This window comes from Hippopotamus amphibius, chromosome 2 (assembly GCF_030028045.1).
Source record: "Hippopotamus amphibius kiboko isolate mHipAmp2 chromosome 2, mHipAmp2.hap2, whole genome shotgun sequence".
Lineage (NCBI taxonomy): Eukaryota > Metazoa > Chordata > Mammalia > Artiodactyla > Hippopotamidae > Hippopotamus > Hippopotamus amphibius.
In genome coordinates, this window is record NC_080187.1 from 78,651,338 (window position 1) to 78,677,029 (window position 25,692).

The following is a 25,692-nucleotide window of genomic DNA, read 5'->3' on the forward strand; positions in this document are numbered from 1 at the left end:
GCTTCATCTTGTGATCTCATGTTTGAAATGAGTCATTAGTTTCTGGTTCTCCCATTCTGTCTTGCCTCCAGGCACATCTCATCAGTATTGGTTCTACCTTGGAAATACCATAACTCCTGGCCTGTCTGCCAGTTTCGCTGTAAACTCCCTTGTCATGGTGGTCTTGCTTTTATAACCAGACCTAGTCTAGCTGGGTCTAATCCAACTGACTCTACTCCAGATTTATCTTTTGTCTCCGACTTCTCTGTGGCACTCACTCACTCTTAGCAAAATACCTGGGAAACTGTCCAATTTGCAGAATAAGGCTGGGCTTTAAGTTTTAGCACATTTTTTTTAGAAAAGAGGCTTACTTCTTTTTACTATATCTTTGCAATGCTTTTACTCTGTTCATTTAGGACACTGGTAAAGCAGTTCCCTGATGAAATTCATCCATTATGGTAAATGTTTTCACTTCATGGAAACCTACTGAAATGGAAAGTATTTTGAAAATAAATGAAACATAGCCTATTTTTGAAGACTATGCATGACCAGATTTAGCAAATGTTGATAGCTTGGAAATTCCTGATACTTTAAAGGGAAGAGGGGAAAAAAATACAGTTTTGTGCTAGCAAGTTCTTAGCATCCACATCTAACTTTATTTTTACAGATGTAGTGATTAAGATCTTGATTAATTGCTCCAGGAAGTCTAACTCATAAAAAGCAAACTTTCTGATTATCCAAATAAGTGCACACACAAATCAAAATGCAGGAATATTCTGTGTGTTTAACTCTCGTGTCACTGTGAGATTCTGTTCGTTCCCTCTTTCTGTTGATACGCATAACAGTTTAGACATCAGGATTGGAGCTATATGAAAAGCAGGGGACAGCCACTAGAAGAAATAAGTAGGAAACATGTGCAGTGAATATTTGTGATAAAACAAGCCATTTCATTATCCACATGCAGTTTGAGCCTTTTTACTACTTTCTCATCTTTGGCAGAAATCAATTTGACTCTCTTTCACATCAATAGAACATCTCCTAGATGAACCCCTGAGGTGGGTCTATAAAGGGTATCTGATTTTTTCATTAATGCAAAGCTATTAAAGCCATAAATAGGGCTTAACAGCATTCAACATTCATTGCAGAAGGGCTCCTCTAGCAAGTAGTATACAGAAAAAAAGAACAATTTCCTATTAATTCTGGCATTTATAGGTGGAAAGTGATCTGAAAATTGTACGATGGAAATGTAGGTTCTAAGGATGAAAATAGGACAATAGGTGGTCAGATCTGAAGAATTAACTTTTTTCCAGATCAGATTTAATTTTGCTTGTACTATAAATGCATACACACATATTTGCTACTCTAAAAATACACTGTGTATATTTACTTGCCACAGATGTCTGATGAGTCACTGCACAATATGTTTGGGATAGGTGAAAATGATTTGAACATATAATGGAATAGCAACTAAAATTAATATAGTATTTTAAAATAAATTGCCACTCGAGGGGGGGGAGTCAAGGAAGGGAGGGAATACGGGGATATGTGTATAAAAACAGATGATTGAACCTGGTGTACCCTCAAAAAAATAAAAATAAATAAATAAATAAATAAAATAAATTGCCAAGGTTAAACATCCTGAGACATTTTAAGTTTAGCTCTGCCTAATAGTTGATAAACAGGGTATTCATTTGTCTTTTTTTCTCTCCATTTCTTTTTTTTTTCTTTCAAATCAGATAGCTGGTTCTACCAAATAGTTTCTGAGACATTCCATCTTCTTTCTCAACGCTCCTTTTTTTAAGACAGAGTATAAGAGCAGTAACAGGTTAGTGTGAAATGTCTAGGTTATCATATTAACTAACTAATAAAACCTAGACATTATATTAGGTGTCAGAAATATAATAGTAAAAAAACATGGGCCTTGCCCTCACAGAACCTATATATGTATATTAAGTACAGGTTGTTAAAGAGCTGTGAGGGGCAGCAGTAGGATGCCAAGAAGATAATGAGTGGGGGAAGTGGTCAACTCCCATAGGTAGGTAGTCATGAAAATTTTCTCCTGAAGTTTGAAGAGAAAACCATATAAAAGCTAGCAGAAGAATGCTCTAGATAGAGAAAGGAGCTTGTCATGTCCAAGGATCTGAAAAGACGCCAATGTAGCTAGAGCATAGTGCAGAGAAGTTCAGATAGGAAACAAAAAAACGGGAGTTTGAGAAATTGGAGCTTTCAGTGACTAAGCTGTATGGCAAAAGTAGATGGCATCTAGAAGGACGGGGATTTGCAGTGAGAGGAAAGTTTAAACTTTCAGATGTATAGCAGCTCTAGATGACTGCAAAGTTTGCAGTGTTACCTAGCAGACCTGGGGATGAAGTGGCAACATTGTGAGAGTTATCAGAATGATAAAGATGTCAAGGAATGTTAAGAGAAGGCTGTTAAAGCGACCTCATGGTCTTTGAGACCACACTAAGTATTATAGAAAGCAAGACTCTTCTAACATATAGGAAGTATACGTTGTGTTATTATGCTAAATTCAAATCTCTATGATTAGTACATCTTTACTACTTTCTAAATGGTCCACTGTAACATATCTTTGTGGAAATAATCTAAGAGATTATTACTCTGTTCTTTTGAATCTCCTTAAAAGTTTCCACTGGAATAGCTAATCAAAAGAAAAAATAACCCAGTTAAGATGAATACTCTTAAACCCAATATATATTTGTTAAAATAACTATTCTTATAGTCAAAGGAAACCGTGACAGACAGCAAAAGAAATAGAATTTTTAACAATAATGTGTTCTATTAAAGCATGTTTTATGTCTTAGATTTAAGAGCCATGCTTACCACTAGTACTATAATAGAATAAAGCTCCTTAGATGTCTAGTACACTGTTTTTAAAGCTGTGGGTCACAGTGTTTTAGTGGATAGAAACCAAAAATATTTTTCTGGATTAAATTGGACACAATACAAAAAATCAAACACATATAGTAGGTTAAGTATTATTTTGTGAATGTTCTTTTCCAGCTGTATACTCATATCTATAGACATATTTTGTATATACTCATATTTATAAACACATGAGATTTTATATAAAATGATTTTCTCATGTGGTCATACATATATAATGTGTGTTATTTACTGCTATATTATAAATAATGCTTTGTTTTGGATATTGTTAGACCTGTGAATAGTGTATATGAAAACATGAGAAAAAGAATATAGCTCAGGCTCCAGTGAAATATAAGCACTAACTCAATGAGCTCTGACTTATAGCTCATTTCTCAGTAATCACTCCACACACTTAGTGTTCTGCCTCCAGCTACCCAGGTAGGAAGACCCAATATCACAGATGCTTGGCACCAGAATCTAAATGAAGCACAGTGTTATAAGGGAAAGTCAACCCTGTTCAAAATCATACTCAACAGTTTACTACCTACCTCATAGGTAGATTGAAATGTCAGTGTCTACTCTTTGCTGTAAACATCTTGAGGTCAAAGACCCTGGGTTCTGTTCAAGACAAAATCAGTTTATTTTCATTGGTATGGGGAAAACCTGAGGATTTCAACTGGATTTACTAATTTTCTTTCAATAAGTAATGATATTTTAAACAGAAGAATTGACTACAGCTCCTTGAATTTGGCATTTACAAGTGTTTATGAATTCGAAGAATATATTTAGATGTAAAAAGATTTGGCTTCCTTGCCATGTCTTTTCCCTGACCTGATACATACAGCCCTATGTCAGGTCCAGAACACAGGACAAAAAAGCAAGTTGTTGGGCCTCCACTGACAACATGGAATTTGAAGTTCTAAGAACTAGATGTTCATTGAAAAATTGAACTGCAACTTGCCAAGGTCAGAGAGTGACATTTTCATAAATTAATGCTATGAGAAGCTGCTGGAATTTTCACAATTGTCTTATTTGAAACCAGCAGAAGTTTCAGCAGAGGTCATACTGATTATGCTGGGGGTAAATCTGAAGACTTCCAATGCGTGTAAGAATTTTCTCTGAATACATAGTGATAAACCTCAAATATATATATTTTTTATGCTTAAGAAGTACCCTATATTTGTATGTTTAGTGCCTCTTCAGTTGCTCTAAAATATGTTTCTCTTTTTATGCACTTAAACTTACATATTAATTTTGGTAATTTTTATCTACAAGTAACAAAAATCTTAAACCAGAAGTTTCCATTTGATAGACATAGATTTGAATTGCAACTGGGCAATGGAATAAGAAATTATAAAACTACAGTGAGGAAGTAACAGAGACTAAAGGAAAGAGAAAGAGAACTAATTTTCCATTTACTTTGAATATGTAATCGTTTCTAAACAGTTCATACTTGAGTGAACCCTGAATTGATTGGGGATTATTAAATGTTTATTTCACTTTTTTCATTTGCCATTAGGTCATATATGAAGAATATTCTGAAACTGTAGTAAGGATTATAATTCTAAGTATTCTATTAATTCATTATGTTAAAAAAAAGAAAAAAAGGTTAGGAAAGCCAGGACAACTCCTCTGAGACATGAGATGAAGCATCTAAGTGGAAAATAAGAATAGGCAATCTTAATATGCCTCTAATTTTTCTAATCATGTTGTTATCTATTGGGACTCCTTATCTCACTGTAACTCACTTCTGTCCTCTTTAAACCTTTGCAAGGTGGGTTTTAAAGGAAATGATCAATTCCAGTTCATCATCCCTGAATGGAGCTGAAGTTTCACTGGCAAGAAGGATCTAGGGTAGTAATTTCCAGCCTTTCTCGCACCAAACCTACTGTCCATTTCCCTGAAATACAAAGCAATAATGGAGTTAGAGTTTTACTGACAGTATAAGATTCCACAGGAGCAGAGATCAGTGCCTGCTGACCTGGCAGAGGACAGACTGCCTGGGGTGGCTCCCAGCCCTGGCCAGGGAGCCTCAGAGGGGTTGCCACAAGGACCCTCAGCCCTGCTGGAGGCCATGAACGTGCCTTTCACTTTCTTGGGGAGTACCACTATCTGTACACTAAAACAGAAAGAACAGACTGAGATGATAACCACCAAATTGTCACAAAGTAAGTTAAATTTAAAAACACACACACAAACAAATCAGACAGCACATTTCCTGGGAAGGGAATGTGAGGCACACTTGCACCCACAGATACTCCCCATTGAGTCCTGTTAGCAAGTATAATGTCTGTCCTAGCCTTCATTCTATGGGCTTCCGTTACTATATTATTCTAAATATGAATAGTCTTTTCCCTTAAGTCATATTCTGATAGATAGCTCTGTTCTGACACCCCTTCGTCTCATCCCTAGACAGATGCCTCTTGCTTGTGAGGTGGTGGAAAAAATTTTTCAAGTCAGTGCTGTTAAAGCAGACAATGTTCCTTCTCTTAGACTCTCCCCTGAAACCTCTAAATCTCTAAGCAACAATAGGCTCAGCTGACAGTCCTGATCTGAGATGTTTAAGAGGATTTTAGAAAAGATTTGGCTTTTGTTTGTTGTTTGTTGATATCTGGAATAACGGGAGAGTATTATTTCTGGCCTTTCCAACAAAAGGTTTCAGAGCTTGCTTTGAGAGTAGGACTGGTGATTGGGCCGCTTCCATCTCATCCCACTCATTGGATCATCACTTATGTTACACTGAGGAGCTTGCCAAATGGTGGTATCTCTCTCAGTAGCAAGTAAATAAAGGGAAGTAAATGACCAATAATTTATTCCATACTTGTGATAAGTAACTCAAATTACCTAGAACAAACAAATGTGTCTCTATTATTACCACATGCTGCAAAAAGATAAAGGTACATGGGAATAATTATTTTCAATTACATAAAGAAAAATGCATATATCAATGCCTTTATATTTCATATATGTATAACATTTCATCCATTAAAAAACAGTAACAGATCCAAAACTCAAAGTCTCATGTCATGAGGTAGTTTATGGATCTGGGGGAATATATTCAATGATTTATCCAAAGTTAGTTAGAATTCAGAGTGCAAGCGGGGAGGTATTATCTCTTTCACTTAACTACAGCTAGAATACTGAGTAATAACACTCAAACAGTTTGGGTGTATCCAAACAGAGTTGTCCTTGAAAGGTGAGAACTAGCCTCTACTCTGCTTTCTCAATAGCTCGTGGAAGAAACTGAAATTAGATCTTCCGCACTTTAATAGGGGAGCATTGTGTTGAGAAAGTTTTAAAGATTGAATCCAAATCCAACCTTAGCAAGGAAGAAGAGTGTGATTAATGATGTCTGCATAGGTACTGAAGGGAGAGGGAGTCCTAGCCCTTGTGTCAGCTATTTGCCATCTCTTATTGCCATATTATTGCCAACTCATTCCTTTACCCATTTTATCATTCAGCTATCTATCCATCTGCTTTAAAATGGCATAGTTAACTCCAATTATATGAGCTTCTGGGCTATATCCTAGGAAATCAGTATCTATGTTCTAGCCAAAATGCACTCAAGAAAAATTAAAACCTAATATTATGTAGGACCAGCCTCTAATTTCCTTTCTCTTCTGTGTGGCAACCATTTCAGATGCCTGCTTTTCAGATATCCTCTTTCCACTCCATTATTCTCTTTTGAAGTACACAGTCTTCTCCCACTTGTAATTCTTTGCTTCTCCACAATATCATGCAAATACTTTTCTCTCAGCCTGAAAATAATTTCTGGTGAGCTCTTTGATATAGTTTCCATTTAACTGTAAAGTGGTGACTGCATGATTGTATCTGCTCAGTGTCCTCAGGGATGCTGAGGTCACTAACTCCACCTACTACAATGGCCACATTGTTGTCAGTTGCTAAGTCCTCAGTGTTTCTTGCTCTGCTTTGTTTTGTTGTTGGTTTTCATGTATTCTAGCTGCTTCCTCATCAGTTGCCTGTTGGTCAGAGTTCCCCTTTAACTTACTGCTGTTTCAGGTTTCATCACGGGAAGAATCTAATGGTACAGAATATGATTAGAAATGTAAGCAAGATAGTTTCTTTCCCCTTCCTTCCTTCCTTCCTTCCTCTTTCAATTAAGACTGCAGTTGCTTTTGGACTACAAAAATATCATGTAGAATCAGTTCCCTCAACTCAAACATTTTTTAAAGTGCTTAATCAACACTGTAGTATTTTCTCGAGTCTCGTTTTATTCCAGCCTAAATTCTACCGATTAGGTGGATTGTTGTCTCTTCTTGGTGAATCTCTCTCAAAATCTGGATATTTCCTACAGATATGATCAAACTAAGCCACTGTTTATCAATACTTGAACTCCAAAATCCTCTTATTTTCCTAATATTTGAAAAATTAGGCTTAGTAAAAAATTCATTTCTAACTTCATTTTTAATAATCAAGAATTTTTATAAATTAAGAGCTGAAAAAAGAACTATTGGTCACCTCTAGATTCATTCATTTATTCAACAAATATTTATGGAGCACCTATATTATCCTAGATAGTATAAAGGGATAAACAAATCAGATATCTCTGTTTCTTTGTATCTTAGGGACTGGCAGAATAGGTAAACAAAATATAGTATTAAAATGGAACTTACAGATTAGTGGGAAATTAATAAAATATAGTTATAGTTAATTTTCATCATTCTGAAGCAAGTGAATAGGATGAAGGTACAGACAGCAAAGATGGTTGTCATCTACGAAAACCTTGATGGAAAGAATATTTGAGATCTAAATGATTTTTTTTTTTAAGACAAGTCACACAGAGTAGAGGAAGAATACATTTCAATTAGATAGAAATGAATGTTCAAAATCTCCAAAGCAGGAAACAATCTGACAAGCTTGAAGGATTAAAGAGGCCAGCATGGTTAGAGTATAGTAGACAAGTAGGTAATAAAAATAGATGAGTCTTAAGAAGTAAGCAGGAGCCAGGGATTATTCAGGAATTTGTAGGCTATCATAAGAGTTTTAGATTTTATTGGAAGCATAATGGGAAGCCACTGGAGGGTTTTATGCATAGAAACAGCATGCTCATATTTATGTTCGCAAAAAGTCACACTGGTAGCTCTGTGCAGAAGGGTTTTGATAGGGTCAATATCGAGACCAGCAAAGCAGTTGCTGCATAGGCCAGATGATAGATGGTAGTACTTTGGACTAATCTGATGTCAGAGGAGATGCTGAGAAAAACCAAGACTTTTTAGAGGAAGGAATGAACAACTGGAGATGGATCTACTACCAGGGGTAGGAACGATAAGGAAGAAGAAGAAATCAAAGATAGCTGGCTTAAACCACCGCATGGATGGTGGTGCTAATTGCTAAGATGGAGAAGTCTGGGAGCAAAACAGGTTAGGAGAGAAGGGTAGTGTATTAAGAGTTTCATTTTGGAAATATTTTTGGAAACACCTGTGAGATAGTCAAGAAGACATGGAACTCAGCGTAGAATTTTTGGATTGAGATATAAATTTAGAAAACAGTCGCATAGAGAAAAATAAGGCCATCAGATTGGATGAAATGTTTAGTGAAGACATAGAGAAGAAGAAAGTATATAGGAGTCCAGCATAATCTGAAAGTTTGCAGTTTTATCGTTTGCAATTGTAATGGCAATACATGCTTGAGTTCCTGCAATGTGCTCGGCACTGTATATATTTTTAGTTTTTAAAATACTGGTTTGTAGATGAGTTTATTGAATACTACTTGATGGAGTGAATGTACAGCTTTCACTAGGACAAATATTTTTTCTCTCTGATATATGATAGGACTCGTCCTCATCTCAGCTGAAGTGCCAAAACTAGACATTGATCATAGGTGCCTACCTGTCTATGGGAGGCTAAACCATATCCAGAACTTACATCAGTTATTTGAACTGGGAAACTGGTTGACTCTCCTGTATATAAAAGGGCAGCATGATCAGAGAGGAGATTGGGGATATGAACTTCTTGGAAGAGTCTGACAGAGTGTTTTCCCAAGGTTCCCACTCCCTACGTATTCTAAGTAAAAGTACCTCAGAAGAGCCACAGCTAGATCACGTGTGTAGTCCACAGAGTGGACACTGATGTTCAGCCTGAAGCAGAATACTCTTAACTGCAGAAACTGATATCCTTAGTGTATGCTTCCACAAGGTGGAATGTGGTGCGACGCTTGGTGTTTGTGGGACACTATTGCCTGGATAAATCTTAAAGGTTAAAGCTTAGCTCAGGATGACTTTGATGACAGAGAAAAATGACAAGGCTGTAGTGGGAGTGACTTACACTTCTGAATTTGGACTAAAGTGGAAAACAAGGAATGTAACTGGCTTTGGCCTTCGCCAAAGGACTCCTCTAAAGAGATTACTTGTGGCAAGTAAGGCAACCCCACAGAAAGAAGCTGTGCAGAGTTTACCACCAGAGGAAAGGTTGAAGAGGGAGTCATTAGAAGTGAATAAGAGGGAATTATTTGTGTCAGAGGATCAGTGTGATGGTCAAAACACCCAAACACACACATGGGTGCCCTGGGGGAGAATAGGCTTGCCATGCAGGCATCTGCCATCAGAGGGCCCAAGGCCAGAAAATGGCAACACCAGCTACCTATCATTTTTTTCCTTTTTCTCTAATCCCGCTTTCTCCTTACCCCTGTTCCTGCCCCTGAAAGAGCTAGAAATAGCTGTTAGAGGAGGGTGAGGAGGTGAAGCACAAAGAGAATAAACATCAGTTTCACCTCCTTTTCCATTAAGGCTGGTTAATCCCCATCTGGGGGGATGGGTAGTGACAGTGCTATGAGCAGATGAGAAACAAGGAATTGGTTGAGCATTTGAAGTTTTGAATTATATTACAATGAACTTTTAATATCTGAAAATAAGGACTGTTGTTAATATTTAGAAGTAATAGTAAATTAATGATTCTTTTCGAGATATTATACAAGGTGGGGGGAAGGAAGAGTGACAGAATGGGTTTGAGGGGCAGTGGTAAGAGAAAAATTAAATTACTTGTTTTTTTGCACCCTTCTGAAAATGTCGTAAATAACTTAGTTCTAATTAGCAATTATTCCCAAACTCCTATTATTACCTTCAATGATGTGTGCATAGCTGGATAACTCGGATTGAGACAGAATCACTATCTTAGGTTACATATGCTTAAGAATAAGATGGCCCTATCTGTTCAAGGTTGATTTAAAAACAAAAACAAAACTGTTTCATTGGCATGAAATCAAACATAGAGAAAATGCTGGAAATATGCAGAGTGATCTCTTGCATTTTCTTTTTTCAGTATCAATTTCACCATGGCTTTCTGAAGATGGAGACCAATAATTAGAGTAAGAAGTGGGGTATACTAATTGTCCCAGTGTTGTCCAGTAAACCTCTCTGTGATAATGGAAATAAATGCTCTATATCTGCTCAATCCATCATGATAGCTACTAAGCCACATGTGACTAGTGAGAACATGAAATGTACCTAATGTAACGTAGGAACTAATTTTTAAATCTTATTTAATTCATTTAAACTGAAATTTAAAGAGCCACCTGTGGCTAATGTACAGCACAGGTCCAGCCGCTTTAAGGAATAATGCTAATCTACAAATATGTAGCATGGAAACACTATTTTAGAACTAACAAAGACATTTACCACCTTAAATCTTGTTTTGGCCAAGTGTTCTGTGTGGATACCATTTGCTCTTAGCTACATTACTTTTTGCTTAATCTATAATGCTCTTGCCTTCTTTTATTAGTCTGGCTAGTGCTTTTATATTTAAAGGAAGGAGGGTCTTTCCCCCACTGAAGAAAGTATCCTAATTAAGACAGATAAGTCACACTGCTTTTGTTTATGTCACAATTTTCCCTGTAGCTAGAATTAAATGATGCTGTCAAAGGGCAGTGCTAGTGTTTGATGGCTTTTAATATTTTTGCCCATATCAAAAGACTAAATAAATGCAATCAATATTCTCAATTCCTAACTCTCTTTATTCCAATAAAGAGATATTCATGCTACCAAGTATCAATGCATGCGCTTCACAGCCCTCATAAATCTGCTCCCGGAAAATAAACTGTGTTCAGCTAGGGTTTTAGAGAGAATATTAGCAAACACCAAGCTCAGAATGTGATTAACTAAGCTTTTCAGCACACGGAGCTTACAAAATATGGATTTTTAAAACCCAAACATTTAATGAGAACTATCAAAAAATAAGAATCATATCTGCAAAGGGGCTGCATACTATATTTGAGGCAGCTCCTTAAGCAGATAACTCATGGGGAGTTTAAACAGCACTGGCTCTTCACAGGAACTCATTCTATAAATGTCTTATAAAATAAAAACAACAGATTTTAATAATAGTATCAACAGTGAACGTTTAATCCTTGCTGGCTGACTCTATTTTAAGATTTTTAAGAGCTCCTCACAAGAACCCCATGAGGTAGATACTATTTTATTCTCATTGTACAAATGAGGAAACTCTGGCTTCAGAAGGCTGCCCAAGACCATATATCTGGGGTGGAAGTGTTGTGATGTTTATCAGATCTGGGTATGTCTTACTCCAAAGCCTGTAGTTATTATTTATTACACGTTCAAAAATCTACATACAAAGACCCACTATATATTAAAATAAGTCTTTAACAGGGCTTGTCATTAACAAGGCAGTGCCAACCTCCTTCCTAGTTCAGTCTGAAAATTGTCAGCATTCTAAAAACTTTTTTTGGTGAGTTTCAATTAGCTTAGCTGCTGGATATATAGGCTAACTTTATTGATATTAAATGGTTACAGTTTTACTTGGTAAAATCGTCCTTTAAGATAACATAAGAAATGAGGAATAAATGCTTTCAATATCCTTGTCATTCAAGAAATATTTGTATCACTCACACACACACACACACACATACTCACTCTTATAAACTGTTCCAGGAACTCACATCTCGTTTGCAGATCTACTTGTACAAGAAATATTAACACAGGGAAGGACTGCAGCATCAAATTACTGGAACAGGTATTACATTACATTATCAATGTCTAAAAGAGGGAAAAGCACCTTGAGTTCAGGGGATCTAAGACAAATGTATGAAATGGTAGGATATAAATTTTGCCTTGATGGATTCTTTTACAATCCACATAAGTGAGACAAAAAATGAAAGGTATTGTATGAACAACAGGGATTTATATGTCACAGTTCAGAGGCTGGAAACTCCAAGAACAACCTAGGTGCTGGTTGACTCAGCTCCCCAGAGAGGGCTCTCTTCCTGGCTCGCAGATGGCCACATTTTGGCTGTGTACTCAAAGCCAAAGAGGGGAAGGAAGATTTCTGATGTCTTTTCTTTTATGGGTACTAATGCCATCAGGAGAGAGCCTCACCCTCATGACCTCCTCTAAACCTAATTGCCTCCCAAAAGCCCCATCTTCAAATACCATCACATTAGCGGTTAGGACTTCGACATATGAATTTTGGAGAGAACACAGTTCAGTCCACAGACAGTGCATTACACCCAAACTCCAAGGCAAAAGAACTCAGTGACTCTTGCTAGCTGAGTGAATAGAGCAGCCTAGGAGTAATGGAAGGTAAGCATGGAAACACCCATGGCATCCAGATTATGGATAGCTGTTACTGCCAGAAGTTCATTTGATAAGATATTATAGAATGTTTTAAGGAGAAAGGTAACAACAGAGAGAGTCGATATAGGATGACTTGTCCCAATGTGAATGCACCATAAATTACATTAACATAGGATTTATTTTATAAGCAAGGTGGTTCAAAATGGAGAAATGAGAGTCAAATAAGTATGACAATGAAACAATCTTAGAAATCAACTGGGGATACAGGAAACTATGTGTATAACAGGGCCTCTTTCTCAAGCTAATGCTTAGAAATATATACCAGCTAGCAATATATGGGAGAAAAAAAAACAACCAAAAAAAAAACTCGTTTGGAGGATGGGAGAAAAGGGGTAATGAACTCAGCTGTCATTTAAAGTTACTAAAGTGGAACTGTAAGGCGAAAAAACAGTGCCACTCCAATTTGCTGACACAGTTTTTCTCAACTCCGGTATTTACAGAAATGTTGGTTCAAGGCATTATATTAAGACGCACGACCGTCATCTCAGCTATTCATCCTTTTTCTCTTATATAAAATGAAATATAAGTCGTTGAGTAATTAGAGATTGGGCTTTGAGGGTGTGGAGAGAAGAAAAAAAAAAAAAACACTAATAATACTTACAAAAAGTCGCCTTAACAAAAAACCAAAAAGTTGCTGTTTCAGGGAAATAGCAAAATCAAGTACTCTGAGTTACTTACTTCCACTTTTTCTGCTCTTTTACTCCAAATTTTATAACCTTAGTCAAGGAATAATCTTTGGCATTAGAGTTTTCTAAACACGAAGTGCAAATAGTCCATTGGAGTTTTTATTTTTTATCTATAAAACTGTCACATTTATTATAGGAGAATTCTTATTTCTTTTTCTTGAGGAAAAGTAGCTTAAAGGACAATAATTACAGTGTCAGAAAAGAGCAATCTGTGTCCTTCCAGCCTTTTTTCTCTTTAGTAAGCAAATAAATTTTACTGTTTACAAACTCCCATTTTTAAAAGAAGCACGTGTTTATTTTATATATTTTTTCTAATTAAGACCTTATATGTTTTTCTATATTCTCTTAAGGATAATTTCTTTTAAATTTTATCATCTCCATAATTTTTTCTCTAAGATTTCTTTTTATTTTCATATATGTGTTATATTATTAGTGCAATAATATTTTTATATATAGGCTACTAACAAATAATAGTTGGTAGGGCCATTTTTATTAACTTTTGTGCTCCTATATTTTGAAATGATGTAATGTTCATCTTCAGGTATATAATTCTTGACATATTTGAAGTAAATTTAAATATATTTAAATACAAGGAATAATTAGGGCAGTGATCATTTTAGTAACTCTATTCCAAATCTTCTTTCAACTTAAGAGAATGCATTCATTGTCTCTGCCTCCTATTTGGGAAGATGGGTGGAATCTCCATTTGGTAATTTTTGCTGGATCAATTTTCTCTCCCCCCTTGTTTTTTTCTTTTTTTCTATTCCTGCTTTTCTTTCTTCCACTCCTTCCTTTCTTTTAGTAAAATAAAGATAGTTATATGTGCTATGTGCCTGACTCAGAGTGGCAGAATTAATGGATTCTGTCTTTTGGGAGTATATATTTATAATCATATTAGTTGCTGTGAAATACATAAAACAAACAGAGAATTTCACTGGATCTTCTTCTGCTTAATGTTTTACTTGCTTTTTGTGGTATTTTATATTACTTTCATTAATTTATCAAGACAAAAGAGAGCACTTTGGGGTTGGATCAGGGGTAGAGAGTAGGACATAGAGGCCTTCTCATATTACCAGTGTCAGTGTTCTTTAGGAAACTCAGTACAGTCCATAATAGTGGTTAGGTACAAAAATTTACGAGATATTCTACAAAGGAAACAAAGTGGCTTTAATCTAATAAATTGTAAAAAGAGAATACCAGTAGATTTATTAATGAGAAGAGTGAAGCCAACAAAAAATAAAAGACACTAGTACTCAATTCATAACACTCAAGGGGTGACAATCTTTCTTATGCAGTTTCTCTTATAACTTGTGCGGTATACCTATCTTCTTATCTCAAGGGTCCCTAAAGCTCTTGTCTAAAATCAAGAACTAATCATCTTTCCTGACACACCATTTTTTCTTGCAGTGTCTATACACACTATGGGAAAAAACATTTTTTGTTCAGTATCCATAGAATAGTTGCTGTGTGTCTGCAACAGAATTTTCACCATCAACTTTTAGTGGAAATTAAGAATGATATGGTCTTTTCTTTCATTAAACTAAATTAATTTTATTGAAATCCTTAAGTTATTTTTCCTACTTTTTGATTTCATGAGTGATAATGACAATTGAGAGATTGTGTTTGTAGTGTTTTAGGATGAAAGTTGACTAATTCTGTCTTTTCCCCTAGTTACTTATCTCTATTTGTACTATTCAGTGAAAACCCCAACTGTGAACCAGGTTTCTCAAACGTTCTAGTTCATTTACTTGTTCCAGTGGCTTGAATCAAGACTTCAGTGAACCTAAGAATTACCTGGGACCTTGTTGAAAATATACTCTCGCTATATCACCTCTCTCTCCCATGACATTCTGGCATCGGTATCTTATCCTTAATTTACTTTGCAATTATCCAGTTATTGTGTAATCACAAAGAATGTGATTCAGGCAATGAGTTGTATCCACCCAGAAATTTTGGAATTTACTGAGTCAAGTTTCCTGAATGAATGGGACACGTTTTGAGTTTCATAGGTTTTGTGAACAAGCCTGAGCACATCAACTAAGTATAACCTCGTTCCTACAGAATTGCAAACAATTTGCCAAGTGGAGCCCTGGCTGTTCACAAACTGGGAATTGCCTGTATTCTTTTGAGAGCTACCTGTTCCCACTTGAGGGCCTCGTGACAGCTGCTCAGCTCCTCTGTTGAATGTTTTGTTAAGCTCAGAGGTGGGTTAAACCGCTGTGTTCTAAATGAACCCGTTACAGCTTTTCAGCTTGCCCCATAAAGCCTTCCCAGAACTTCTCACTGTACTCATATTTGCTTTGAGATTGCCCTGTAAAAGGCTAGGTAACTGGTGGCTGCGCTGGAGACCGGGTGAGGCCGGCTGGTTCCCGGAGCGCCCTGGCCCGCGCGGAAGCGCCCCGGCAGAGCCCGGTGGAGGAGGCAGGCTTTCCCCCGCGCTGCCGGAGGGCTGAGCCGCAGGGCGCTCCTCGGGCGCACTGTGTGTGAGCCGGCCCGGAGACCGCAGGCCCAGGGGGGCAGCTCCACCCGAGGAGGCAGGACACGCCTCAGACCGGCCAGCTCCCGGCCTCCCCTGGCCCAAAGCCAGCAGCCGCCGCCCGCCACCTCCTCTGCTCCTCCGCTGTTACCCCGGCCGCCCCGCCGGGCCCCGAACTCGCAGGCGCCTGGGCGCTCGGCCCCTCGGCCCACGGCGCTGGCTGCGTGCTTGGGACGGGACCGATGTGGCGCATGCGTGGTGGCGCCACCAGGCGCGGGAGCTGCGGCGGCGGGGACGGCGGCGGGGGCAGCCGCGGGCAGGGCCGCCCGGGCCGCGTTCGTGGGGGAGGCGGCGCAGGCGGCGGGGGCGGCGGCGGCGTGGGCTGGCGAGGCCGTGCGGGCGGTGCCCGACAACAGCTGGAGGAGCGGTTCGCCGATTTGGCGGCGAGCCACCTGGAGGCCATCCGCGCGCGGGACGAGCGGGACCGACAGAACGCGCGGCTGCGTGAAGAGAACGCCCGACTGCGCCTCGAGAACCGGCGGCTGAAGCGCGAGAACCGCAGCCTCTTCCGTCAGGCCTTGCGGCTCCCCGGCGAGGGCGGCGACGGGGCGTCCGCGGAGCAGGCGAGGGCCACCCCGGGCACCGAGGAGGCCGGCACGAACCGGAGGGCTAGGGGCGGCGCCTCCGAGGACGAGCCGGGCAGCCCCAGGGCCCTGAGAGCCCGACTTGAGAAGCTGGAGGCCATGTACCGCCGGGCCCTGCTGCAGCTGCACCTGGAACAGCGGGCGCCGCGCCCGCCTGGGGACAAGGAGGAGTCCTGTCCGCGCAGACCGGACTCAGGCCAGGGAACCCCGGAGCCGGAGCCCTCGGAGCCCTGGCAGTCCTGGCAGTAGCCCGAGGCCCCAGCCAGGGGGAGGCGGGGTTTCGCGCGGCCCCTCCTCCTCCGTTCACGGCTGCCCCCCTCCCCCAGCGCGCGCCTGAGCCGCGCGCTCCCGCCTCCCCCCTCCCGCCGGGCCAGGCCACTTCCGGGGGCGCGTCGCGTTCGGCCCGCAGAGGCTGAGAACGGCGCGGGGCCGCCTGTCCGCTTGTGTACAGAGCGCCTGTCAGTGGCCCCCGCTCCTTTCCGTGGAAAGAGGCCTAGCTCCGGAGGGGCGGGTTTTGAAACTGCAAAGAATGAGTGCCAGCCAACACCTCCTAATGCCTGAACTTTTCTGGGTGTTGTGAGGACCTGTGGTATTTTTTCCCTCTGCTTTGGCTCTTTGAGGGATGAACAATACATTTTGAATTGGTTGAGTTTGTTGTTCATTCTTCAGCCTCTTAAAGCCTCCAGCCTTCTCTCTTTATGAAAAAGGTGATATTTGATGATATTTATAATTTAGAAACTCATGTCTGCCCTGGCTGTAGTCCTTATACATCTAATATATACTGATCTCTTTACCCCACTCCGCCCTCCCCCCCGGGAATTTTTAAACTATCTGCCTATAAGTAATTCTTTGATTGGTAAATAAATTTGGTGCACTAAAGATACCTAAAGCTATCCCACGACTATTATTTAAAGTGTGTTAAATGTTTACACATTTCTTTAAGAAATATACACGTATGTATATATTATATATGTTTTTAATATCTGAACTTGATTATCCTTTGTAAACTATCATTTTCTTTTCGATTTATGTTCCAGAGATCTTTTTAAAAATCTGAAGATTAGTCTAAACATTTCATAATTTTTATACGTTTCAGACTTGACAACATAGTGCACAGCTACTTTGCTTGATATTGCTAATGTTTAAGAATTTTTAAGAAATTATGAATTATATGTATATCAAAAGCCCCAAAATAATGTGATTTAAGTCTCAGTTGTAATTTCAATGCAGAAAAAATGTGATCAATCTTAACAAATATTCTAAAATCAGTTGCTTATATTTTGTTAATGAATAACATTTTTTGCCTAGTAATGGAGAGGATGCCATTGTACCTGGTAAAGATCATAGGTGTAAGAGAATATTTAAGTGGTGGAAAACACTTCAGTTTAAGGAGGAAAAAAAAAATGAGAAGAGTTTTTGTTACAGCTAGAAAAAAATTATGGTTAGAATTTTTGTTTTATTTTTGGCATATTCCAAAAGTTTAATAGCATATATTATAAAACAAATTGCCAAGGAAAATAGTTTTGAGATTTTTCTAATCCTGGGTATTGAAGACACTTTGTGCATTTTGCTTAAAGGTAGTTGATAGTTGTGGACATTAAAATCTTCCCCTACGACCAAGAAATATGAGAAGAAACTTGGTGAGAATAAGTAGGTATGTGAAAAGCATTTCTATCCGCTTCATTTTCTAATAGCGAAAGAATTACATTTTTAGGAGGCATAGGAATTGAAGAATGGAAAAATCATGTCGGCCCTACTCCTACTTTCAGTGTAAATTAATCTCTCTAAGCCTTAGATTTCTTACCATTAAAATGAACATAACATCTACCTCAAAATGTTATAAAAATTTTATTGAGATGCTATATGCAGAACACTTGCTTCAAAATAAGAGCTCTATCAGTAAGAATTATAATCCAAATTGTGAAATTTCAAGTACATATTTTACTGACACTTAACTTTCCTTCTGTATTTTGCTCCTATATGACTTTATGGATATTAGCAGATACGTATATTTCAAATGTGTTGAAATTTTTCTCTCCTTTTAAGCAAACAGGAGATAAAGCCTTTATAATAAGGGAATAATACAAAAAGTTTAAAAATATTTCCCAGTTGTGGCAATTGGCAATTTAAGAACTAAGCAAAATATTCAGTTTACCTAGTTTTAATCATCCTTTGTTTTAAAATCATGTATAAGTATGGTGAAAAAAAGTTTTGTAAAGTAATGAGGCATACACACATGAGGAATTTTTTTGAGCATAATTTCTGAAAAGTCTTAAAAATTCTGAAACCCAAATGTCCTGTAAGATGGGTTAAGGCTAATATATATTTCAATTTTGTTGAATTTCCCCAATGATAACTAATAAAGCATCATGTAATATAAAAGATGCTTTGCTATATCAAAATATGTACCTGTTTAAGAAATGCGTAGTTGATTTTAGAAAAGTTTTGTCTAGGCTCTAATTTGATCTGAAAAAACCTAAAACTACAGATTATCATACCTTGTTACAGTGACATTTTATTTTCATAACTTCAGATTCGTTGTGCAATGAAAAGAGAGCTTATAATAGAAGTGACCAACAAAAATATGTCATATTAGTAAGCAAATTCAGTGAGGAGGATTGGCATTTTTTTAATCAGCAATTTTTATTGCTGCTACTCGCAAACATATACTATCTTTACGTTTTTATCTATAAAAATTAGGATGTAAATCAAAGCAATATAAAATGGGCACTTTTGTAGATCATAGAACAAGCTGTCCTTGCTATACTTCTTGAACATTATGAATATTTGAAGAGTACTTGAAAATATTCTTTGTATTGTTTAAATAGTCTTACACATAGATTTGCCAATTTGAGTATTGCCATGATGAAACTAATACCAAATTATTCAATAAATTAAATTATTAATATATACTAAATAAATGTTAGCACGATTTTGATTCCAGTGCCAAAATACCATTTTCTATTTTGATTAAAGGAACAGATTTTCACTGAGAATTTGTCATAAAATCTTCATGAGTGAATGACGAAACATTAATATTTCTGTTCAGTGATTAATCAATTATAAATTCTGATTTTTCTACTATAAACTTGCTTTCCTGATATATATTTTACCTCTCTGATAGAGACACTATATATTTGTGAATGGTAATATGAACAAAGGAAAACAGATAATACCCACATCTGACTTTGAGGTTATTGTGCTCAATTTTCAGATTTTAAAGCTTAAACTAAGATTACCATCTCTTAATGATTTGAATTAAACTAGGTTGTGTTTAATCCATAGGGGATTTTGCTTACTAAAAAATTCACATTCAGAATCTACTTGTCAGTATAGTCTTTGCATTATTCATGTTAATTTATTAAACTTCAGCTCTCAGGCACCTGTCAGACTTCGAGAAAGGACAACAGTGAGTTTTTTTGATCCTAGATTGTTGTCTGAGTGTTAGGCATTCTACTCTAAAAATTGAGTTCTTAGAGGAATTTGAACAACAGTCTACCTCATATCTTGTACTTGGGACTGATAAAAATTTTCCTTGGCCTTTCATTTTTCCAGATATCTTCACTTTATTTTTGATTCTATTTTTTTAAACTTAAAACCTCCGTTGTATTTTAAACTTAATGAGTCTGCCTTTAGTTACGGCGAAGACTCTGTTGCTAATAACCAAGTGGCTATTAAAAACAAGATTTTAAAAAAATTAAAAAAAAAATAAAAGCAAGATTTTTAAATCTGGTACATAAAATTTCTGATTCAGGTGCTTCACAATATCAAGAAGCTCTGCTCCACATGGTCATTCAGGGTCTCAGATCCTTTTTATCATATTTCTCTACCTTACCCAAGGTCATTATTTCATCTGCATGGTAGAAATAGATTACTTCCAGGTCCAGATTTCAGCATATAGGAAAGGAAAAGAAAGGCTTGGCCATGGGTGAAAGTGATATAAATTCCCCTGGTCACATTCTGCTGGTAAAACCTCATCATATGACCCATTTAACATCAAAGGAGGCTGAGAAATGTATTCAAATTTAGAGTCTTTTGCCCACCTATAATTTCATTATTATGAAAGAATGGGAGAACTCATTTTAGTGGACAGCCATCTTAATAGAGCTGGCATTTACTTAAATTTTAAAAAAAATTTCTGTGTCCTGCTCTAGCATTTTTGGACCTACGTAATTTAGGATATAAATATAATGTGATTACTTTATAGATTGAAAAATATCTGATCTTTTCACTCCCCTATGTGCTATTCTTACGAGTGCAAAATACTGCTTGAAATAAGCAAGGAAATACAGCTATTAAATTTTATACAGGAAATCCCTATAAAGTATGAGCCATCTCTGAATAGTGTGTATATCTCATAAAAAATATGGTTTTAAGAGCCTATACTTGGTAAACATTATTCTGTTTCATGTGTAAATCTAGATTTATAACTTGAGGGGGTAATGTTTTCTGTTCATCTTGTTTCTTATAACTAGCATTCTACAACTTTAGAGCTGAAAGAGACCTTGGAGGGTTTTAGCCCAGCATCCTTCAGACTTGTTTGACTACTTAACAGCTTTCACAGGGAACTATGTATACATCATACTCTGTAACTTAGAATATGTTCATCGCAATCCTAGGTAGTAGTATTCTCTCATGTTTATGAATGAGGAAACTGATGGACAAAGAAGTTGAATAACTTTTCCAAGGTCAAAAACAAAATTTTGTTTTTTTAAAAGTTTAAAATTGAGATATAATTGAAATATAGCATTAATTTTAGAACAAATGGATAATGATTTGTCAAAATTAATGCAAATTTCAAAATTATCACAAGTTTAGTTAACATTGACACAGTTAGTTTTTTGTTGTTGTCATGAGAACTTTTAAGATCTATTCTCTTAGCAACTTTCAAATATACAATACAGTATTATTAACCATAGTCACCATGCTATGTGTTATATCCCCAGGACTTATTCAAATAATTTATTTCTGATTTTAATAGGAGTGCTTCTGGCTTTCCCTATTAGGCATAATATGATTATTCAATAGTTGCCTGATTTTGCATTCTTTATCATGGCTATGATTATACCTATGCCATTAAAAATATTTTCTTTTTCACTCTTTGTGTTGTAGAACAGTTTAAATAGCAATAGAGTTTGTGTTCCTTTGTTTTAGTAATTTCACAGGTGGGATTCTTGGGGATAGAGAGATAAATTATTTTGGGGGACAGATATTTGACAGTTTTGCCAGCTTATCTGATGGAAATCTGTCACTTTATAAACTCAGCCCAAGGTGACCAAAGAGAAAGATTGATATTCCTTGGTCAGGCGACAAGTTCTCTCTCTATCTTGCTGGATACAGAAAGGAAGCATATAGCTCCCTTGCCCCTGGCAGCTATCGTATGATCATAAGAATAACAGCTCAGAGAGATGAAAGGAAACTTATTTCTTGATAATATCATTGCAGCTCTGGTTATCACACCCAGAGTCTGTCCTACATCTGAACTTCCAGTTATCTGAGAAAATACATTTCCTACTGTTTAACCCAGTTTGAGTTAGGGAATTTTCTTAGTAGGAGTCAACATGGACTACTATACAACAATAAGAATGAATGCTACAATGATACATGAAAATATGGGTGTCTCACAAACAAAATGTTGAGGGAAAGAAGCTAGGCACAAAGAACATAAAATGGACAAAAAGTTAATATCTGTGTATACTGAGAACTCTTATAAATCAAACAAGAAAAGGGCAGTCATCCCAATTCAGAAAAAGACAAAAGAACTTATCCTTTATATTAGAGAAAAACTGGATAGCCAATAACCTATGGAAAGATTTTCAAATTAATAGTAATATAAAAGTAAACTTATATGTCCTATCTCCTACATTCTGTAACTCAAATAATCAGCATTTGCCTAATGGCTGAAGGAAAAAAAAATTCTGAATATCTTTTCCAGTGCTCCTTATATCTAAATGGTTACCACATCTTAAAATTTTTGCCTCAAAAATATCTTTCACAGTTTTTCCTTTTTCTTCATTCATAATTTTGGGCATAGGTTATCTAAGGACCTTTGGGTTTCATTTTGCATGAGGTAAGCATGAAGAAATGCAAATTTATTTTAATTCAGAGGATAAATTGATATATGTACTGTTGACCAATAATTTTCAAAGTAGGTATGCAGGTATGCTGAGAGCAGGTTAAAAATCTCAGATCTTCTATTTACATTTATTTTTACCTCATGATTTTAAAATTTATTCTTTCTGTGTATGTTCTAAAATATTCTTAGTCTAGTACATGATATGCAAATTTTATTATGTGCTCAAAAATATTTTATAGATCCTGATAGAGTCTAAAGAATAACACACTGGGAGTCAGAAAGCGCGTCTGCAGGGTTTGTCATTTATTAGTTTTGGACCTTAAGAATATTACTTAATCTTTTTAACAGACAATTTTTTTAAATAGGAAAATCGAGTAATAGAATGTATCCAAATTTGTATCATAGCTTGGCTTGTTACGAGACTTAAATTAGATATTATAACTGAACTTGGATTTTATGCTTTAAAATACAATACTACCAAAGTAAGAAGATTACTATTTTTGAAAGATAATTTTTCATGTCCTTTGGCTTTGGGGACAAAAAGAATTAGCTATTAAAATTATTTTATATTTTTGACATTTTTTTATCTTCCCAACTACTTTTTAAGGTTTAGGATTAATTCATCAGAATTTTTCAGTGTGTATCTTTTTGCTTGGCCTTTTCTACATTTCAAGTGAGAAATCAGGGCAGGTTTGTATCTATCAAATATAAGGAGGCTACCAAATTAACCTACAAATCCCAAAGGTTATATTACTGAATCCATGTGCTTCACAACCTTTTCTGAGAAGAATAAAAGCACTTTTATTGAGGCATATCAGCACTACTAATAATTCTAAGACCGGAAAATACCTGACTGTGAAGTTGATTATGTACTGAAGCAGAAAGCTATTATCAAAAGGTTTCTGAATCCTCTCCTTCAACAGTTTTTCTCCCCCATATTATTGATGCAGATGTTGAGTTCCTTAACAAAAATGAAAAATAACCAGGTCTGAAGACTTCCTTTAGCTAAAAAGAAATTTTCACGTTTTTATTAAGCAATATATTTCATGATGAAATAAATTCCATGAATTATTCTCCAGATACCAAGATTCAGCACCATAAAATAAAAACAAAATGTCCAGAAATAACTCCCAGATATCAAACATTTGCCTTCCAGATCCACTCTCTATGCTTCTCCACCCTACCCTCTTTTTACCACATTACTGGCCTCTGTTGGTCCTTGGGTTTCAGGACAAGATTGGTTTCTGGTTGGATTTGGCCATGGAAATACTAGCGAGAGGTCAGAAGCAGAAAGTAGTGTTGAGTGTGGTCCTGCTACAGGTTAGTTGCATCCTGCCTATCCAAGGTCACAACTCCTATAAGTCTTTGTTCTCTGCAGAGCTCTCTGTCTCCAGGTTCTGGCTCTAGCCTCTCACCACTTCTGCCCAAGGGGTGGTCACATTTCCATAGTAGATATTACAACTTCAGGGTACTGCTCCATATTCTCTGGTTTCCCTAAACCATACCCAATTTTTGTAAATAGCCCTTTATTGAACCATTTAAAAATTACTCACCTTCAGTGTGCCATTTTTTTTCCTGTGGGGACCTAGATTGATTCAGTAAATAAACAGTGACTGCTGATATTGATATCAATTGGCATGCTTTTACATTTACTGTATTTAATGCATTTTGAAGATTCTATGGAGCAAAATGATATATCTCAAAATTTGATCTTCAGTTAATCTAGTCTGATGCTTTCTTGATTTAACTAACTCAAAAAGTACACATGAACATTAGGTTTTATACTTAAAAAGATACTAGGTGTATATTATTTGTTACAGGGTTTTTTAAAAATTGTATCCTTAGTGATTCAATGACATTCAACAGATATTTAATTTTTCATAACATGTATACAATCTGTGAAATAATTTCTTCCTTTGAAGTGTTTAACATCGAATGCAAAGATGCAGACATATAATGTAAAAAGAAATCTGGGAGAAAATATTAACTCCCCAAAGTAGGAAGAACAGGATTCACATGAAGTGTTATTTGAGCTTATTCTTAAAAAACAGGGGATCAAGTAGATGGGTGTCATGAGATGACTATTTAAGACTGAGGGAACACGAGCAAAGGGATGTAAGTAGGAATGTATAGGGAATTACCTAGGAATAAAGAGACTGTAATCTGACTGCAGTGAAGGGTATATAGGAATGTTTATAAGTTTGAGTAAAGTAGACTGTAGTCGAATAGTGAAAGACCTTAAGTTCCAAAAGAGAATTTAATCTTTCAATGAAGAAAAATCAAAGTTCTTTAAGCAAGTGATTGATTTCGAATTGTAGAGTAGCTTATATCGTGATCAGGTATAGTTTTAAGAAAGATTACACAGGCAGCAGATGATTAGAGGAAAGGGGAAGCTGGAGGTAGGAATGCCAGTAAAGAAATAAGAGCAATGGTTCAATTAAGAGGTAACAGGGTTTGAACATGATCAAAATCGTTGGCAAAGAATATGTTTCTTAATTTGTTTCCTCTGAAAGCAGAACCTGTTACAAGGCAGTAGATAAAAATGATATAATCATGGGGGAAACATCTACAGTTATAAAAGATAAAGACCAAACAATAAACTTAGAGAAAAGCATATACTCAGAGAACTAACAGAGGCCAACAAAGGAGATTGAAAAGTGTAGGCTAGAAATGTAAGGGGAACTCTAAGAGATTGTAATTCCTGAAGCTCAGGGAAGATAGATTTGATGAAAGAATGAACCTGTTTAATACTGCAAAGAAGTTAAGCAAGACGTGATAGAATCCAAATAAAAAGTGGTCTAATTCTCCATTCATCCCTATATCCATAGCCTTTGTAAAGCCTTTACAACTCTGCCTAGAAACAGATGGAGCCTGTTCCCCTCCTCCTTGTTGTTCCTTGCTTTGGCCAATGGAATGCAACTGAACTGGCAATGTTTTTGTGTATAGAACTCAAGAGACCATGCACATTTCTATACTTTCTTGGAATCCTGTTGTCACCACATGAACAAGGTTAAGCTAGCATGCTAGATGGAATGAGTGTAAACTGATCACTCCTGTTACCCCAGCCGATAGCCAGCCAACTATCTTCAACCAGCCAGTTCCCAAACAACCAGTCAGCTAATCACATAGATATGCACAAGCCCTGGATAGGTCAACTTGCGCAGGCTCAGATCAGCAAAACCACCTACAAGTAAACCTGTGATCAAAAATTAATGGTTATTTTAAGTCATTAGGTTTTGGGGGCAAACCATTAGATTATAAATTGTTGAGCAGTTACAAGAATTGGTCAATGAATATTTTTAAATAAGTATCTTAAAGAGAAGAACAAAGTTGGAAAAGTT

General features: G+C 36.9%; 1 protein-coding gene across 1 annotated transcript; it reads left to right on the forward strand.

The window, feature by feature from the left end:
- The first annotated feature begins 15,664 nt into the window (after positions 1-15,664).
- Positions 15,665-18,936, forward strand: TUSC1 (tumor suppressor candidate 1). The gene has a single exon (XM_057719818.1). The coding sequence runs from the start codon at positions 15,874-15,876 to the stop codon at positions 16,522-16,524; it is 651 nt and encodes a 216-aa protein (XP_057575801.1). The 5' UTR covers positions 15,665-15,873; the 3' UTR covers positions 16,525-18,936.
- The last annotated feature ends 6,756 nt before the right edge of the window (positions 18,937-25,692 follow it).

What these genes read in the sequence shown, in the direction of transcription:
- TUSC1 (XM_057719818.1), top strand. Translation starts at nt 15,874, where the DNA reads ATGTGGCGCATGCGTGGTGGCGCCACCAGGCGCGGGAGCTGCGGCGGC.